This window comes from Rhinopithecus roxellana, chromosome 5 (assembly GCF_007565055.1).
Source record: "Rhinopithecus roxellana isolate Shanxi Qingling chromosome 5, ASM756505v1, whole genome shotgun sequence".
In the NCBI taxonomy this organism is placed as follows: domain Eukaryota; kingdom Metazoa; phylum Chordata; class Mammalia; order Primates; family Cercopithecidae; genus Rhinopithecus; species Rhinopithecus roxellana.
The window spans coordinates 103,340,548-103,354,666 of NC_044553.1; the positions used below are offsets into that span (position 1 = coordinate 103,340,548).

General features: G+C 36.7%; 1 protein-coding gene across 1 annotated transcript in view; it reads right to left on the reverse strand.

Annotated features, from left to right (window-relative positions):
- Nucleotides 1-4,811: 4,811 nt before the first annotated feature.
- Nucleotides 4,812-14,119, reverse strand: part of BRMS1L (BRMS1 like transcriptional repressor) — a 49,764-nt gene continuing 40,456 nt past the window's right edge. The window contains exons 6-10 of the mRNA XM_010365325.2: nucleotides 13,189-13,272; nucleotides 12,145-12,209; nucleotides 11,392-11,431; nucleotides 8,799-8,925; nucleotides 4,812-6,442 (exon numbers count right to left, since the gene is read on the reverse strand). Coding sequence (XP_010363627.1) covers nucleotides 6,325-6,442; nucleotides 8,799-8,925; nucleotides 11,392-11,431; nucleotides 12,145-12,209; nucleotides 13,189-13,272 — 434 coding nt within the window. The 3' untranslated portion in view covers nucleotides 4,812-6,324. The remainder of the gene's footprint in view (nucleotides 6,443-8,798; nucleotides 8,926-11,391; nucleotides 11,432-12,144; nucleotides 12,210-13,188; nucleotides 13,273-14,119) is intronic.

Consider the following 14,119-nt stretch of genomic DNA (forward strand, 5'->3'; position numbering starts at 1 on the left):
GATTAGGAGAAATAGGCATCATCATATACTGTTAGTAGGAGTGTAAATGGTACAATTTGTTTGCAGGGAAGTTTGGCAGTATCTAATAAAATACAAATTTTCCCTACCATTTTTTGACCCAGTAATTCTACTGGAAATTTATCCTACAAATACACTCCTTCCTAGCGTCAAAAATATATGTACAACAATGTTCACTGCAGCCTTGTTTAATAAGAAGGAAGAAAGAGAAGGAGGGACGAAGGAAGGAAGGAAGGAAAACAGCAACCTCAATGTTCATTAGTATTGTGCTGGCATTCCATACCATAGAATTCTATGTGGTTATTCCATAAAAATAAATACCATGTGGTCATTAACAAGAACAAAGTAGATCTCTGGGAACTTCTATGGAAAGATCATCAACATGCACTAGAAATATTCAGTGATGGGGGAAAAAGACAAAAAAAAAAAAAAAAAAAAAAAACCACCACCAACAACATATGTTTAAAAAGAAAGAAAAAGATAAGTTATATTAGTTCATTTTCATGCTGCTGATAAAGACATAACCAAGACAGGGTAATGTATACATGAAAAAGGGGTTTAGGACTTACAGTTCCACATGGCTGGGGAGGCCTCACAATCATGGTGGAAGGCAAAGAGGAGCAAGTCACATCTTACACGGATGGCAGCAGGCAAAAATAGAGAGTTTGTGTGGGGGAACTCCCGTTTTTAAAACCATCAGATCTTGTGAGACTCATTCACTATCACAAGAATAGCGTAGGAAACACCCTCCCCCATAATTCAATCACTTCCCACCAGGTTCCTCCCGTGACACAAGAAAATTAATTCAAGATGAGATTTGGGTGGGCATACAGCAAAACCATATCAAAGGTATAGGAGAATACATGTAATGTTCCTTTAGTGTAAATAATAGGCCTGCTATGCCCTTTTCTACTTACCTGGCAGAAAAACAACCAATATAAAACATAGAATCTTACAGAATCTTTTAAAATCTTCAGAATGGAGGTACAAGAAAAGCAAATCCAGAGACCCAGGAGAGGTCACAGAAGGCACCAGGCAGGCAGCAGCCTCACCTTCTTGAGTCTCCCGCCTTGGCAGCCTTGCACAGAGTGGGCGTGAGTCACGACCTGTGCTGAGAATTTCACTGGGCAGGTGCACAGGGGAGGAGGGAAAGAAAAGCTCTAAAGGAAGGGAAGGGTGAGTGCACACCCTTGACCTCCCCTCTTTATGAGAAACCTGAGATGCCCAATAAAGCATTTAGGCCTGAGAGACGGTGTAGCTCAAATGTGTGCAAGAAAGACCCAAAGCAAGTTGGCCCTTGTGTAGTGGATAATCTGTTATTATATGTACATATATAAATACATCTGTAAAATAAAAGTTAACACCGTGGAATGTAAGGTTCAAATAAAAAACTACTAGTCAATGAATCATCTAAAAAGTACCTGAAGTCTTAAAAATAAAATCTTCCTTAATAAGTGCAATTAACCATAGATGTACTTAAACATAATATACTGAAATAATGCATTTATCTTCAAACAAGTTCAAGCACTTTACTATCTCTGCTATTAACAATGCCATTTTCAAAATACTTCAATAATAAATGAAATATGGTATTTCCTTCAACGTCCTTCTAACAGCCAATGTCATTTAGCCTCTGCTTAAGGGTCTGGTTTTCTCTCAGCAGTTGAACATCATTCTGTAATCTTTACTAGCAGAGATAAAATGCTACCGTGTGGCTTCTGAACTAGAATTATGATAATTCTCTCAAGAGAATGCAACAGTCTTCTGGCAAGGTCACCACCTCAAACCTGTATTAAAAATGGGAAAACAGAAAAGGAAGAAAAAAAATAGACTCTAAGACGGTTACTACATAACTTCTTCTCTTGACCTTCCTTTAATAAAATGTGTCTTGAAAGAGAACAAATTAGCTTCAAGTTTAACAGCAAAGAAATTTTAGCCTTCTACCACTAAACAGACATATTTTTCAGAAAGATTAGCAACATAAGATAATCAACAGTTTTCGAATATCCAGACTATAAATTTTGGACCAAGTGCAGTGGCTCACACCTGGAATCCCAGTAAATAATCCCAATGTAATCCCAATGTAAATTAAACTGACACTTGGTGTACACCTTAATCTGCTGTAAACTGACCAGTCTAACATCTCCAGAATTGTCACTTTGGGGCATGTATTAGTTTGCTGGGGCTGCCATAACAAAATACCATAGACTAGGTGGCTTAAATAACAGAAATTTATTTTTTCACAGTTCTGCAGGCTAGAAATCCAAGATCAAAGACATGATTAACTTCATCACCTCTCTCCAGTCCCTATCATCAAATATAGTCACATTCTGAGGTACTGGGGGCAAAGTTTCAATATATGAATTTTGGTCTGGGTGTGGTGGCTTATGCCTGTAATCCCAGCACTTGGGATTACAGCGGGCAGATCATGAGGTCAGGAGTTCAAGACCAGCCTGACCAACATGGTGAAGCCCTGTCTCTATGAAAAATACAAAAATTAGCTGGGCATGGTGGCATGCACCTGTAATCCCAGCTACTCAGGAGGCTGAGGCAGGAGAATCCCTTGAACCCAGGAGACGGAGATTGCAGTGAGCCAAGATCGCACCACTGCACTCCAGCCTGGGCAACCGAGTGAGACTCCGTGTCAAAAAATAAATAAATTGTGTGTGTGTGTGTATATATATATGTATATATTTTGTCCCATAACAGATCATATAAAGTTTCTGTACCTATGAAATAGAAAGCAAGACTTTGGCCCACGATGACCAGTGGGGAACTACCCCTGTTAAGCCCTAACTGACACGCCAGCCACAACTCCTATACTTCATCCATAGACAACATAAGGAACATTCATTTTCTCTAACCCCATTCTGAGCATTCATGTTCTTTTTAAAATAAATTTCCTCATCTTTAGCAACTAAAATAGTTTGCATTCCAATTTAGCAAGAAACCACATAAATCCTAAGTAATGTATTAATTCATCCTACATCCATTTTCTTTTTTTTTTTTTTCTTTCTTTCTCTGGAGACGGTCTCACTCTGTCACCAGACTGGAATGCAGTGGCACGATCTCCGATCTCCGCTCACTATAACCTCCCACGTTCAAGCGATTCTCTTGCCTCAGCTTCCCGAGTAGCTGGGACTACAGGCGCGTGCCACCATGCCCAGCTAATTTTTATATTTTTAGTAGAGATGGGGTTTCACCATGTTGGTCAGGCTGATCTCAATCTCTTAACCTTGTGATCTGCCCGCCTCGGCCTCCCAAAGTGCTGGGATTACAGGTGTGAGCCACGGCGCCCAGCCTATCCTACATTCATTTTCTTATAAGATAAATTCATTTTAGTTCAGTTTTATTGTACCAGATTTACCGGGTCCAAAAACAAAAACAAAAACAGTTAACTTCTCCTCTAGGTGTTAAGTAGATTTTTTCTCATTCTCTTAACTCTTATTGTAACGGAAATTAAAGTACACAAGACCATCAAAAATACGTGATTTGGTTGTACCCTAAATATGGGGCACATGTCCTCAGGACCTCCTGAGGCTGTGTCATGGGGAAAAAAAAATAACATACATACACATATATATTCCAGCCAGTTGTGCTGCCATATTGAAGGTTTCAATTCTTTTTACTGTTCCTGAAGCTTTGGAAGTTTTTCTTCATTTTAAATAATTATTAATGAGGCATACATGGTTCTGCAACTGGTGTTCCAAGTAATGCATACATCAGAACAACTTTTACATGAAGAAGGCTGCAAAAAGTACTCAGTGTCCAGCCCACCAATATGAACAGTGATAAAGGGGACAAATCAGGAGTGTGCCATTACTATTTGCCAATAATTACTAGTTGAAGAATTGCATTAGTGATACTTAGACAGTACCTCTTTTTACAAACTGGGAAACAGCAGGAGGGGATGGAACGAACATGAAAAACTAGGAGCTGTGACAATAAAGGTCCAGAAATTGATCCTGAGACAGAAGCTGATCACAGACACAGGAGCAGCAGCAGCCACTACATCACATTTTGGAGTTTCTAACAATTTTCCTAAATTAAACTTTATGACCAGACATCTAACAGCAAACTGCCAACAACAAAATATATTTTATAGCATTTTAGTCATAGATAAGCATATGCTTTTCTGAATCTTAATATTATGGTAGAATACTACATATGATATAAATACTAAAGTTTTAAAAGTCAATGTACTAAATCAGTTTTAAAATATTTTCTAGGCCAGGTGCAGTGTCTCACCCCTGTAATCCCATCACTTTGGGAGGCCAAGGCATGTGGATCACCTGAGGTCAGGAGTTTGAGACCAGCCTGGCCAACATGGCGAAACCCCGTCTCTACTAAAAATACACAAATTAGCTAGGCACGGTGGCATGCACCTGGAATCCCAGCTACTCAGGAGGCTGAGGCAGGAGAATCACTTGAGCCCGGGAGGTGGAGGCTGCAGTGAGCCAAGATCGTGCCACTGCACTCCAGCCTGGGTGACAGAGTGAGACTCCATCTCCAAAAATAAAAATAAAAAAACAAAGATTTTCTATTTAGAATTTCATAACTTACACTGTACCTTTTAATCAAAGTACAATATATATGCATATATTTTAAAATTAAGTATAACTTAGCTGTCTTGAACATCTAAATATACTGCAGAAAGTGCCGGGATTACAGGTATGAGCCACCGCACCCAGGCCACCCCATATCTATTAATGTAAACCAATTCAAATCTTTCTTAGAAGTGGATAGGTTATAAAAAGAACTAAATACACATAAGTAATCCAAGACACTACAAATCACACTCAAACACATCTTTTTATTATATACTAAATTTAAAAATACAAATCTTATTAAAAATGCTTATCAAATATTGTATACATAAGTACTGTCAAATACTATTGAGTTATGACATTATGTACATTTGCTAATGTTAATTAGAAACAGAATAATGTAATATCACTTTGCTGACACTGACTTTCAGAAGTTAAATGTTTTAAAATTTGGCAACTATGAAGTAGTGATCTGCACAGGAAGATGTTTGGAGAGGTAAAATAATAATAAAACAAACGGAATAACGCAGATATTTCTGCAGTAAGTGTTAATGAGTACATTTCTTCCTTATCCTCTTAACTCTTATTGTAACAGAAATTAAAGTGCACAAGACCACCAAGAATACTCCATTTGGTGTACCCTAAATATATACTACAGCCGGCTGTGCTGCCATATTGAGGGTTTTAATTCTTTGTACTGTTCCTGAGGTTTTGGAAGTTAATTTTGAATGTGGCTAAGGGAAGGGAGGCCAACACTTTCTAAATTGCACCAAATGGCCTTAAAGTGTAGAAATACCAAAGATAAAAATATTAATTTGGAAACAGATTCAAGGAAATAATCCCTGTCTACTTTGCCCTAGGAATAAAATTAGAATAGGACACAGTTTTACCTCTGGAAAATGCTCACTAAAATCTGTTTCAAAAGACCAGACATGTACAGCAAGCACAATACTGTCAGTTATTGTTCACCACTTATATACTGCATCATAAATATCAGGTATAAATACCTGCCTCTAAAGGGGCACTAGAAATACAGGTAGAAGCATGTGATCACTTTACACTAATTTTACTCATTAGGTATAATTTGTAAAAATAGGTCACCGCCCCACCATACAATCAAGGAAGAGGAAAAGAAAAGTTGCTATTCTACAAAAGTGCTCCTTTTAGCTTTCAAACCCAATAGCTTAATTTTGGGTAAAACAAGATTGTAAGGTACGGCCATCAGTTCTAAATAAGCTGATGATGCCATATATACATCCTCATATATATACATATATATATATACTTATATATATATGTTTAAATTTCAGTTCTGATTTAACACTAATGTACTAGTACAAACCATTCATAGGAAACATTTTATCGGCCTTATTTACAAACACACAATGAATGACAAAGATATGGAAAATTTTTAAAATTGCAGATAAATGTAGTCATAGTTTACTAAAGATAAAACAAATTTGCATAACTTTTTTAAAAACCAAAGAAAAATCTTTAGAAAGAAACCTCTACCATATACAGTATATCTGTTGGTCATCAGACCTAAGAGGCAAATCAACGTAAGGATCATGATAAAATTTGTATTACTGTTTCTTTTAATAACATATCAATGAGATCTACTTAGAGTACTACCTACAAATACACATTCTCTCATGATTCAGTGAGAATATTAAGTTATTGAATACATTTTTTTTACTCTCATGGCACATTACATTTGGTAACACTAATAAGGTAAATTTAGATAACACTTAAATCATGATTATGAATGTTTAATTGAATATTTTCCTTTCTGTAGCTGTGAAATGTAAAGCTTAGATTTGCTTCCATCAGGCCTCTTAAACCAAACTTCATCATGGTTAATTGTTGTAATTACAGCACTAAAAAGGAAAAAAAAAAAGAATGAATGAATGAATTACAATATGTCTCCTCAATTCATTTTAGAGTATTACCTATATAAAACCAAAATAAACTGGCCTACAACAGTAGACTCTGGTATATAATTGTCATTTACCAGAATGCTGCATATCAGCAGTGCATGCTGCCAAAAATATCACATTCAGCAATACTTAGTAGATCATCCTTCTTTTCTTAATAGAGTTGGTAAAATTTACTATTAGCACTATTAAAAGCACGTTCTTCCTACTCCATCCCCACCCCACCTCTTAAAAAAAAAAAACAAAACTGGAGTTTAAAGGCACTACTTATCTGGTATCATACAACTCATGTCAGCCCTGGCTTCAGAAAATCTTTCAAATACTAATCTCTAATTCCCAATGTCAAACCATCTACAGTACTTATACCAGTTTTTTTTTTTTTTTTACACTACTAATCTTTACATAAAAAGATCTACTTCTTGAAATAGATGTGTATTTTATTCTTTTTTTTATTATTTATTTTTTATTTATTTATTTTGAGACACAGTCTCACTCTGTTGCCCAGACTGGAGTGCAGTGGTGTAATCTCAGCTCACTGCAACCTCTGCCTCCCAGGTTCAAGTGATTCTCCTGCCTCAACCTCCCAAGTAGCTGGGATTACAGGCACATGCCATCATTGCCCAGCTAATTTTTGTATTTTCAATAGAGATGGGGTTTCACAATACTGGCCAGGCTGGTCTTGAACTCCCGACCTCGTGATCCACCCTCCTCGGTTTCCCAAAGTGTTGGTATTACAGGTGTGAGCCACTGCACCTGGCCTAATTATTTATTTTTTAAAGAGTGAATAGGAATTTTTTTTTTCGAGACTGGGTCTCTCTGTCACCCAGGTTGAAATGCCACAATCAGGGTTCAACCTCCCAGGCTCAAGTGATCTTCTCACCTCAGCCTGAGTAGTTGGGACTAAGGGCACCTGCCACCACACCTGAATAATTTTTTTACTTTATAGAGACGGGGTTCTCTACAAAAAGACCAGCTAGGGCTGGTCTCAAACTCCTTGGCTCAAGTGATTCTCCTGCCTTGGCCTTCCCAAGTAATGGAATTACTACAGGAAAGAGCTATTGTACCTGGCCTCATCTCTTTTTAAACAACTTTTATGCTAAGTAGTGGTAAAATATCTCAAAAACAATAAAATAAATAGAAGAATCCAGGAGTATCATATATAAACTAGTAGTTAGTTCAATGAGCTTCTATGAGAAAAGCTATTATACGCAATGTCCTAAAAATTTAAAGACAAAATTATAATCTTACAATTAAAACCACTGTATTTGGAAAATGCGTACTGTAGACTAAACTCAAGTTGTTTTATTTACCACTGATACCTACAAAACTATATTTTGTTACCATAGAAGGTACTACTCTGAGAATTAAATCCTACATCACTGGAGAATGAAAGATGATGAACATTAATATTTTCAAAAGGTCACAACCAGATAAAACTTAGAAGGCTATATAAATAGTTTCATAAACTTTATTTAAGCCTAGACATATTATTAGGACTTTTAAAAGGCAGTTTTCAAGTTACACTTCGTTGTTGTTGTTATTGTTAGAGAGACAAGGTCTCACTCTGTTGCCCAGCCTGGAGTACAGTGGTGTGGTGAAATGAGGCCAAAAGCCTCAAACTCTTGGGCTCAAGCGATCCTCCTGCCCAAGCAGCTAGGACTATAAGCACACACTGCCATATCTGGCGAATTTTTTTTTATTTTTTGTAGAAACAGGGTCTTGCCAAGTTGTTCAAGCTAGTCTTGAACTCCTGACCTCATGCAATCCTCCTGCCTCGTCTTCCCAAATTGCTGGGATTACAGGTGTGAGCCACAGCACCCAGCCCTAGGTTATACTTTAATTATTATTAATCTTGAGGGTTTTATTAATTTTCCATTTATTTCCTACTCTAATTGATACAAATTCTTTTTATCTAAAATACTCTAACACATCCAAAAAAGTTAAACATTACTAGTTCCACCAAAAATTCATAACAGTCTGGTTTAAGGGTCATTATAGCACAATCCTAACAATTCACCTACTAGAAGAATTAAGAAACAGGATCAGCTACCTGGCTAAATAATTTCAACATTTCCCCTTGCATTAAAGTTTGTGTTCGTAAACTTAATATGAAGTCTGGTTCATACATATTAACACTGCTGTACACACATGTAATCAAGCCATATGTCAAGTGAAAAAAAAGGATCTACAAACAACTAATGATATAGGTACACTATGGAGGCAGGAAATATTTCATTGACAACAATGTCGTAAACGACAATACTGAGCAACACTGAAATAATAATAAAGGCTTTTTTACCTTGTAGGACATTCATCCTTTTTATCTATACATATTGTTTGTCCACGTATATACCATTCACCATCATAATATAGTCTTCCCTCTTCAGATCTAGCACTGTGCAGATGTTTTTCCAGTTTCACAGGTGCTAAAGGGATCAGTTCAAAAACTGTTATATTAATAAAACACTGTCAGAAGAACAAAGGGTCAGAATATTAAGAATATCAATCCATGCATATGTAAAAAAGGACTAAAAATATTTCTTAAATAACAAACCTAAAATGTAATAAAAAGATTTATTCCTTACATTCTTTTACATAATCATTAAGTTTTTAATATAACTACTAAAAGCTAAACAATGAACAATAAATCATCAATTGATTAATCAAGTACCAGAAGGGGAAGCAGGTATGTTATCAATTATTAGTGCTAATTTTAAGTAGTATATAAAATATAAATTGCCATATTTCAATTGAAAATTATACTTATTCTTTCCCCTGCAGGCATCTGATATATATCAAAAGAAGCAGAGTTTAATACATGTTCCAAGTGTTCCCCAGGCTTTTAATTCTAAAAAGGAAATGTCCTAAGTACAACTTCTATTTTTAAATTCCAGAAATCATCTGGCATTAGTCAGATAACTCATACAGGAAAAATAATCTTTTTTATGGAAACACAGTGTCAAAAGCATACCATGAAGTCATTCAAATGTTAGCTCCTGAGAGGGCTTCCCTAACTACTCTACCCACTCCTCAGCTAATTGTTATCTCAACTGCACAGTTCTTTTAGAGTAATTACTATAATCTGTAACTATTGTCTTAACTGTTTATCTACATATATATGATTCCACCTCCCCTAAAGAGGCTCCAGGAGGTCCATCTTTTTTTTTTTACCATTGTATCCTCAAGGCCTAAAATACCATCTGGTATATTCTTTCATTTAACAAATGTTGTCTGAACACTTCCTATACACAAGGAATTATGCTGGGGAAAAAGCTGTGACCAAAAGAGATACGGTTCTAGCCTTTGTGGAGCTTACAATCCAGTTAGGAGACAGACAAAATTAAAAAGTACAAATTGAGGCCGGGAACGGTGGCTCACGCCTGTAATCCCAGCACTTTGGGAGGCTGAGGCGAGTGGATCACAAGGTCAGGAGATCAAGACCCTCCTGGTTAACATGGTGAAACCCCGTCTCTACTAAAAATACAAAAACTTAGCCGGGTGTGGTGGCGGGCGCCTGTAGTCCCAGCTACTCCGGAGGCTGAGGTAGGAGAATGGCGGGAACCCAGGAGGCGGAGCTTGCAGTGAGCCGAGACCGCGCTACTGCACTCCATCCAGCCTGGGCGACAGAGCGAGACTCCGTCTCAAAAAAAAAAAAAAAAGTACAAATTGAGTGAAGTGCTATAAGTAAAACTAATAGGATACAATGCTGAAGATAACAAGAGTGGGAGGGAGACACACTCAACTATGATAATGAGATTCTCAAAAGGAATCTATTACCCAAAAATGTTAAGAACCACTGCTCTACAGGTCTAGGCAGCTGCTCTGGCGTTAATTCCCCAGGGCAAATACTGCTGCAATTTCCTCACATAATACAAAGTTTAAAGGAATCACTGGGTTAAAAATAAAATGGAATTTTTTTTTCTTCTTAGAGATGGAATCTTGCTCTGTTGCCCAGTGTAGTGGTGTGATCATGGCTCACTGGAGCCTCGACCTCCAGGGCTCAAGTGATCCTCCCACCTTAGCCTCCCAAGTAGCTGAGACTACAAGTACACACCGCCAAGCCTGACTAATTTTTGTATTTTTTGTAGAGATAGGGTCTCATCATCTTGTCCAGGCAGGTCTCAAACTCCTGGGCTCAAGTGATCCTTCTGCCTTGGCCTCCCAAAGTGCTGGGATCACGCTAGGCATAAGCCACCATGCCCAGCCTAGAACAGAAATTGGTCTCTTACATATGACTTAAGCTGTTTAAATGTGACTAGAAATTCCTTTCCTAAGTATTTCAAATATGTTTTTCTTTTTAATCTAGCTTCATTGTCCTTAGAAGGATTAGGAAATCTCACCTATAGTGAAAGAAGGCAGAAATGGAGAAACTTATCCTAAACACTAATGTCCATCACATTTTGGCAGTGATTTTAGACTTTAAAAAAAAAAAATCAAGGAAGTGTACCTTGATATGAATTTTACTAAGGCATATCAGAATGTGTAAATGTCAGCATTCTGATCTCTCTCCTCAGAAAATGCACATGCAGAGTTTTGCATATAATTTCAGAGGATTCACAGAATCTCTGAAGCCAACCCACAAATTCCAAATACCTCCGCTACAGAATGACAGAGCCCATAAGAAACACCGCATAAATACTTTTTGAGTTACTGATCCAGTATTAGCAATAAGAATGTAGCTGAACACTGAAAGAATTATACCACATTCAGAAATTTTGAAACTTTTACATGAAACAATGACTTCAGAAGAATTCCTCATAATTTCAGGTACGGTGTTCACTGATGAAATAAAACCACTGATGGGAGAGTTCTTTAGTATGTAGATGATTTAACAACCCTGATTCAACAAGTCTCCAAAGAGAGTATTTCTCAACTCAGACTAAATGACTTACGTTCCGTTTTCACTCTGTGTGGTCCCAATGTAGCCATTGCCTTAATGAAAAAAAAAAAAAGGAAGAAAGAAGTCTGAGTTCAGACTGAAAATATATTTTGGTGTCTATTTAATATATACAATACTACTGATTAAGTCCAGAACAAAGACAGTAAAGTATAACCATTAGCTGCTCTAATAAATTTTTAATGTCTAAGATTATAAAGAATATGAGGGATAACAATTTCTCCTAGAGATGTTTTTAATACCTGAAATAATCTCTAACTCTCAACTAAGAAATTTACAAAAATGAAAAATTATAATATGGAAAACAAGCCTCCACTTTTAGGCAAGAACAGAAAAGACTATAATTCTTGAATGTTTAATGACAGGATGCAAGACACATAAGGATTCAAATGTTCTTTTGTTCAACAAATATTTATCAAGTGTTTTCTATAAGCCAGAACCAGCCAAAGGACTAGGCACAGATGGTGATGTTATTATTTTTAGGCAAACTAAACAAATGTTTTTTGGACTTTTTCATAAATTATTAGTTATATTATAACAGAAAAAATACAAACTGCTGACATGTCTCTAACCCTTAAAATATCCTTGTAGTTCACTGTTATCTGTAATAGTATTAAATTGCCTTATAAAAATGTTGCAAAAGCAAAGCATATTTACAATAATCATATTTTGATGTACTAATAAAAAAACATAGAATCTTAAAAAGACTATAAAAATACACTTGTGTTCCACTGCTCTTTAATCATACCTTCCTAATTGTTGTCCAGTCTTCAAGAATATCAAGATCTTGTAGCATATAAACTATATAGGGACGTTGAATAGTCAAGGTCAATTTAGCTGTAAGAATAACACACTTTGAATTGTATTTCCAAAGTACTATGTTTCAGCAAATGGAACAATGATTTATGGGCATAATGCTTTGGCATCCTAAATTCTAACTTCAAATTATTCTTCAAGCCACTTAGTACCAGCATAAACACAGTCTAGTACTTCTGATGTCATAACTACATGCCCTTAATTCCACGATACCATTGATTGTAATATATGTCACTAACCTAATCACTGGTTTTCAAGGTGGAGGGGAAAAGATGGGGGTAGAGGGATGGTACCATAGGGAATGCCAAAACTGAATATACATATTAATTTATACTCCAATTTCAGAAACACGTAAAAATGTTTTTTAAAAGTACATGAGTCTAGGCGCAGTGGCTCATGCCTGTAATCCTAGCACTTTGGGAAGGCCAACACGGGTTTGAGCCCAGGAGTTTGAGACCAGTCTGGGCAACATGGCAAAACCCCATCTCTACAAAAAATACAAAAATTAGCCAGGCGGAGTGGCACGTGCCTGTAGTCCCAGCTACTCAGGAGGCTAAGGTGGGAGGAGCACCTGAGCCCGAGAGGTTGAAGCTAAGGTGAGCCATGATTGTGCCACTGCACTCCAGCCTGGTGGCACAGTGAGACCCTGTCTCAAAAAGACAAAAAAGTACACGAGAATTAAACAATCATACCGTATACTAAATGGGTGTTTCACATCAAAGCCCTTGGTGAACGACAAGTCACATTAATTTTCAAAGTTGAGATCATGATTGAATTTCTTCTCCTCTCCCACCTCTCTTGACCTAAAGGATATACTATATCTTCTGTCTTCAGTCGTTTTATAAATAAATCATCTTTTGCTTATTACAGGATCATGCAAATAAAGTCAATGTTTACAAATAAAAGTTATAAAGGCATGCACAATGGAAAAATGTACATCAAGGAAAAAAGAAACAGAAAATTTGGAAAAGGATATCTGAAACAACAACTGGCTTCTTTTTGTCAGGACTGAAAGGATCCTTCCTCTTTTTTCTTGACTGAAGCTCATCATTCCACAGCTCTGGCAGGTAAATAAAGATTAAGTATTAGTGGGTTTCTGGTGAACGAAGGAGAAAAAAAGACTGTAATTTTACAGTGGCTATTTAGTTACATGTAAAAATGTACAAAACTTCATTGGCAGCTAGGTATATATACATTAAGCTGTACATAATTTCATGAGCGCTACGTGTTTAACTTTTCCTCTGCCTTTATTAAAGCAAAAATCAACTTGGCACTTAATGACTAAGAACTGATTACCATACTGTCATACACTTTGTAAAATTTATATTACATGCATTGTCTCACCTAATCCTCAAAGCTACCACTGAGGTAGGTATTCTTATTATTTTCCTTTTACAGACAAGGAGATTGATTTAGAAAAGTGAAGTAACTGTCCATGGTCACCAGACTAGTAGGTGAGGGAGCACTGGCACTAGGCTCAGCTTATCTGACTCCCCATGCCTACCCCAAAGAGAAGTAAACTTTGTAACAGATAAAGTAATATATACTCAAGAACTGTAGGATAACAGAGTAGACCTTCCACTCAATGCAAAAAACCTTTCTGTAATACCCTGAAAAAGCCAAATTCACACTTGACTGATCTAATCATTAGTAAGTTATTCCTTTTTCTGAAACAAAAATCTATCTCCCTATAACTTCTATCAGTTTGTCCTACCTTGTATGATGTCAAAAAGGTTTTCATTCCTTCTTCCACATGACAGTCTTTCAAGACTTACAGGGAAAAATACACACTGCAGCTAACTTCCAATACTATTCTTTTCTTTGTTTTTTGGGAGACAAGGTCGCCCAGTCTGGAGTGCAGCGGCGCCATCATGGCTCACTGCAATCTCGAACTCCTGGGATCAAAC